This window comes from Phalaenopsis equestris, unplaced genomic scaffold (genome assembly GCF_001263595.1).
Source record: "Phalaenopsis equestris unplaced genomic scaffold, ASM126359v1 Scaffold000022, whole genome shotgun sequence".
In the NCBI taxonomy this organism is placed as follows: Eukaryota; Viridiplantae; Streptophyta; class Magnoliopsida; order Asparagales; family Orchidaceae; genus Phalaenopsis; species Phalaenopsis equestris.
The window spans coordinates 778443-784364 of NW_018164464.1; the positions used below are offsets into that span (position 1 = coordinate 778443).

The window sequence follows — 5922 nt, forward strand, 5'->3', positions numbered from 1 at the left end:
ATATATATATATATATATATATATATATATATATTGATTGGGGCATTTACATTGAGAGCACACAATTTTATGTATTTACAATATCACACCTATAATTTCATATTCACACACATAGCATTCAAATATTTAATATCACATAAAAAGAGCGCTATTATCACTTTTTAAAGGTGAAATATACCTTTTTATGTGTTGGTTTAAAGCATCAAAATACTCTGTGTGTGTGTGTGTGTGTGTGTGTGTGTGTGTGTGTGTGTGTGTGTGTGTGTTTAAGCGTAAGATATGTGTGTGTGTGTGTGTGTGTGTGTGTGTGTGTGTGTTTAAGCGTAAGATATGTATATACATAAGAATTGTGTGATGCATATAAATCTTTAATATCACGTAAAAAAGAGCGCTATTATTGCTTTTTAAAGGTGAAATATACCTTTTTATGTGTTGGTTTAAAGCACCAAAGTGCTACACACACACACACACATATAAATATGAAAGTTTAGGTGTAAGATATATATATATATACATAATAATTGTGTGTTGCATATATAAATTTTTCTTTTCGATTTTATTTTCATTGTTTTGTCTTTTTGTTGATGTAAATCATGATGTGCTGTCCTTTAGCCTTTAGCGAACTTTTTCGTTGCTCAAATATGTAATGTAAATTTTCTCAGGGGCGCTTGGGAGAAGCCCGGCTGGTGCGTCGACCCACATTTGCCGCCATGTGCATCGTAAAAACCTTTAAACTCTGCACTTTTTAGTCATAATTGCATTTTTATTGGAGTCTAGAGAACTAAAATTTTAATTTGTATGGATATTTGTGGTAATTCATAGTACTCGTGCCTTCTGGCACCTTATTAAAAGGTTGCTGATGTAATATCACCTCTTACATTCTCTTAGTTTTGTGGAAATGATGGCTCCTGTGTTTTCAAGAGCTGCGTGGCGCTGTGTGTGGCATATGCTTCAGGTACATTTACTTTTGACATTTGTACCACTCAATTCTTTCATATCACATAAAAAATAACACCGTTTCAACTTTTAAAAAGTGAAATATGCCTTTTCATGCATAGATAAGATGTCATGTATGTAAAAATTGTAAACATTGAAGTTTAGGTATTCGATATGTAAATACATAAGAATTGAGTGGTATGTATATAAATCTTCCTTTCATATCTATATTCCAGTATACAAGTAATACTTCCAATGACAAATTTCTGTATTCGAATATTTCAGAATGATTTGGTTCATGGATGGGGCTTGGACTTTGCACTGAGGAGATGTGTAGAGGTCGCAATTCATTCCTTTTCCTTTGACAAAATCTTCCACAGTTTTTCGGCTTGGAGTATTTTTCTTAAATGAAATAGTATAATTTTGGTGTTAGTGATATAAGTCTGAATAAATTGTTTTTTGTTGCCACTATTTACTGTTTTTCCTAGAGATAATTTTTTGTTTTCTTCTGCAGCCGGCTTATACAAAAATTGGTGTGGTTGACTCTCAGTGGATTGTTCATCAAGCCATCCCATCTCTAGGAAATCAAGTTAGTTTTGGTTACATTCTTTTTATTATCATCAACTTTAGTCCCAATTCCAACTATTCGAAACTAATTTTTACTATAGAATTTTTGTCATTCGTCTTCAATTTTTGTGTAAAATGTAGTCATCCAAGCAAGCATCCATGTAATTTGAGTGCTATTCTTTAAGCAATGATTAGGTTCTTCTACTGTGCCTTGGATATTATAAGTTTGAATGATGAATGGTCTTTTTTTTCTAAGTATGGGTAAGGCTACATGCATCAACTCCTTATCAAAACTACCTTATAGTTGGGAAGAACCTAATGTATTTGTTATGCTTCTTTTTCGGCTTTTGAAGTAACATATTTGAGAAATATTTGACAGGCTAACCATTAATTTGAATGTTATAGTATAGTCCTAAAATTAGGTGATGCAATTTTTATAAAGTTCTTCAAAAGAAAATTTCGAGGCTAAATAACCATGTAACGGCCTTCATGAAGTTAAAAAGTACAATATTAGATTGAGACATGGCTTCATAGTGATCTAATTGATATACAATTCCAATAGGGGTTCCCTCGTCTCACCACTCAAATTAGATTTTAGGGCATAATTACACAAATTACACTTAGCGGCGGTCAGAACTGAGTAAATAGCTTCCAATCATCAAGTCAAATATTTCAAACCTTATATCTGATGTTGTGTTTGATTATTGCATGTCATAGCAGAGGGGTTTACTAATATTATTAAGTTTTGCAATCACAAAACAAGTATTTCCCAATAATGAATCCGATTATCAAAATATCATAACCGAAGGGGCTCATTGCCAAAATCAAACTCTAGATCATATAAACAAACTCTTCAAGCCTTCTCTATTAGGATGGGTGCTTTTATCGTCAATTATTACTAGAAGGGATCATCATATTAAAGTCATGCTCTTAAATTATGACATAACATATAGTTCGTGTTCCCATTTTGATGATTGGCATAAAATTACAAAATATAACCAGAGAAAACTCTATCTAAATTTAGGCCCTTACATGCTAACAAGTTCAAACAGTAATTGGTCCTTTTTCACTCAAAATAACCATTCATTCATCCTCCATATAAGTTTGCGAAGTATGCCCAAAGCTTATGAAAAATTAATGCCATGTCTGGTGTATTCATATGATGATATTAAAAGTTTTTTGGTTAGCAAGCTTGTAGCACCTTTTCTTTGTTTGGGTTTTTAATTTGATTGTGACGACACCATTGTAATATAGTTATGAGCTGAGTCTAAATGTTAACCGATTGCTATACTTACAAATTGTGAGCCATAATTCACATTTAATAGGGCGTGAAGTCTTACGTTAGTCAAAGTAAACCTTAAAATTAGCTCCTTTGGCAAGCTTTCGGCCAGAGTTTTGAGAAAAATAGGCTGAATTTTGAATAGGCTCGATTGTCTTTTCCCTTTGCTTTCATTCCATTAAATAACAATCTTACAATTGTCATTAGGTACAAAATAAAGTGCATATAATCTATTTTAGGTAACTTAATAATATGTATTCCTAATCTAAATATTCAACTAAAAGAGAAATATATCAGAATAAAGATATTGGAAATAAGGAAGCATTATAGAAAACTCTTAATTTAGCTGTCTGATTTCCATCCTTCCTGATTGACATCCCCCCTCAAATTGATGTTGACTGATCAAGAAGCATCAATTCGACAACAAGAAGCTGATAACATTGTTGGGACAAAAAATCCTCAAACTGTGAGTGTCGATGTCTCAGAGTGCTGAAGCCTGAAAATACCGAAGACTAAAAATGCCAAGCCCAAAAGTGCTAAAGCCCGAAGCCTGAAAGTGCCGAAGTCTGAGATTGCCGAAGCCCAAGAATGCCGAAGCCCGAGAGTGCTGGAGCTTAAAAATGTCGAATCCCAAAAATACAGAAGCCCAAAAGTGTCAAAGCCTGAAAGTGTCGAAGCCCAACAGTGCCGAAGCTCAACAGTGCCGAAGCCCTAAAGTGTCGAAGCCTAAAAATGCCGAAGCCCTAAAGTGCCGGAGCCTAAAAATGCCGAAGCCCGAAAGACCGAAGCTTGAGAGTGCCGAATCCTAAGAGGGCAATGCCGAAGCCTGAGATTGCCGAAGCCCAAGAGTATCGAAGCCCGAGAGGCCGAAGCTTGAGATCTATGATTTTCCGAAGCCGAAGCCATCGATCTAAGGAGTGTCGAAGCCGAAGCTTAAGCGGACGAAGCGAAGCGTAAGAAGCAGTCGAAGATACCACAGAAGCAGTGATGCCTAGCGAAGAAGATCTGAATCGGACGAATAATAATACAAACATAACAGCCCTTTTCAACCCAAAAATCTTTGCTGCTTTCGCCTGCTTCTTTCTACCACCAAATAAACCACCAAACCAAGAAGAGGATGATGAAGAAGCAGCACCGACATCATTTGCCATCACAGCAGTTGGCATAATTGATGAACGAATCAAAGAAAAAAAAATAGTTCCTCCTTTCCCGCAAGACGGCCGGCGGTAAGGGAGTCGTGAAGGTTCTCCAACGACTACCGGTGGTTAGGGCAAAAATTTGACTCTGATACCATGTCAAAGTTTTGAGAAAAATAGGCTGAATTTTGAATAGGCTCGATTGCCTTTTCCATTTGTTTTCATTCCATTAAATAACAATCTTACAATCTATTTTAAGTACAAAATAAAGTGCATATAATTTATTTTAGGTAACTTAATAATACATATTTCTAATATAAATATTCAGCTAAAAGAGAAATATATCAGAATAAAGATATTGGAAATAAGAAAGCTTCTAATTATAGAAAACTCTTAATTTAGCTGCATGATTTCCATTCTTTCTGATTGACACTTTCAGCCTCAAGTCTACTAGAACGACACAACATATTATTATTGATAAAAATCCTTCAATCAAATTTATTTTACTATCTACGTTGACTAAATAGGTCAAGGTTCACTACAAACTGAGATGTGATTGACCTATGAAATTTTGATTGAGTTTGTTGTCATACCTCGCTATTCACTTTGAGCCAATAATAATGCACTTTCTCTCCCCAATCCAAGTCATTACTAAGCAAAGCATGATAGTGTCTATAATTAAGAGAGACAACTAATCACATGGGCTTCTACTTATAAGAAATCTCAAACTAGATGATGCAGTCCTCACAAAAGGATGAAATATATGATCTTCACAAGTTGGTGAAATTTATATATACTATCTTATCTAATATCCATTCTATCTTATGAAAATTTGGCCTAGACGCCAAGTTATTGTAATCATATGAACGAGCCTCGTGGGACTTTTTCAAACTCGTACGTATCAAGAGATTAGTGCTATGTAAAATTATTTCTTATTAGAAATTAAGCTTAAATAAAAATTAAGGTATGTTTGACACCTTTCAAGTAATCAATCAAGAATGATTGGGTACTCAAAGAATTTGGCCAAGGCAATTAAGGAAGAGAGATATGGCTTTTGACTCTCGCACCATTGGGGATTAACTTCGACCGGAGGTTTAATTCAGTGAGCTTTTAATGATGGCTGTGTTATTTTGAAAGCAACCTATCAGTAGACTCCTTGAGCTGGTTGTGCTCCTTGTTGATTCAGCCTACTTAATGAAGCCTTTCCCTTTCTTCTTATCTGAACCTCTCATTTAAGAGAGCAAAAAGTAAGAGGGAGAGTGAAGAAAGAAGTGATTGGGAGGGGGGGGGGGGGCGCACTTACAGGGGAGAGTGTGTGCGTGTGATATGGTTTTTGCCGTATTATGCTTCTATTAATTCTGATCATGAAGTGAAACTTATAGTAGATCCTTGCATATTTTCGTAGAGAGTTATAAGATTAACACTTACAAAAATGAAGAGATAAATCTAAAATTTCAACTTATTACATGATAATTATCAATATAAAACTTTTGTGATAGATTTTTGCCTTTCCTTTTTTTTTGGTGATAACTTGTCTCCAATTATTGGATAACAAGAACACCTTATTTCCTTAATTTGGTCGATGGGAAGTTTAAAATTACTTGTCTTCTTGAAATTTATTTTGATGCCTTAAACTCTCATGATATCTGATAACTAACTTGTATATTCTTTTTGCATTTAATTTTGTCTGTTGTTTAAAAATCTCATGAATATTGCAGGGAGAATCATATGGTGGGAAAGCGCCATGGCTAGCGGTAATTACTATATCTCTTCTATAAAAACTTGCCAGAGTCCTATTGCAGGCTTAAAGAAATATGGTTTGAGAGTTATACTACTAAAATTAAGAAAAAATTACGTACATACCACACTCACTTCCTATGAATTTTCATGTGTAATACATAAAGTTTAATTTTTACATGCATTGCACCTTGGCTATGCATGTTAAGGTGCATTTCATTTTTCAGAATGTGATAATGAAAGATTTGGGCGGTATAAATGTAAAAA

At 34.4% G+C, this 5922-nt stretch overlaps 1 protein-coding gene across 2 annotated transcripts in view; it reads left to right on the forward strand.

Annotated features, from left to right (window-relative positions):
* LOC110018429 overlaps window positions 1-5922 on the forward strand; it is a 53432-nt gene that overhangs the window by 10480 nt on the left and 37030 nt on the right. For both annotated transcript variants that reach the window (XM_020715740.1, XM_020715741.1), the window contains exons 10-14: window positions 663-719; window positions 889-955; window positions 1222-1275; window positions 1451-1525; window positions 5637-5672. In XM_020715740.1, coding sequence (XP_020571399.1) covers window positions 663-719; window positions 889-955; window positions 1222-1275; window positions 1451-1525; window positions 5637-5672 — 289 coding nt within the window. The remainder of the gene's footprint in view (window positions 1-662; window positions 720-888; window positions 956-1221; window positions 1276-1450; window positions 1526-5636; window positions 5673-5922) is intronic.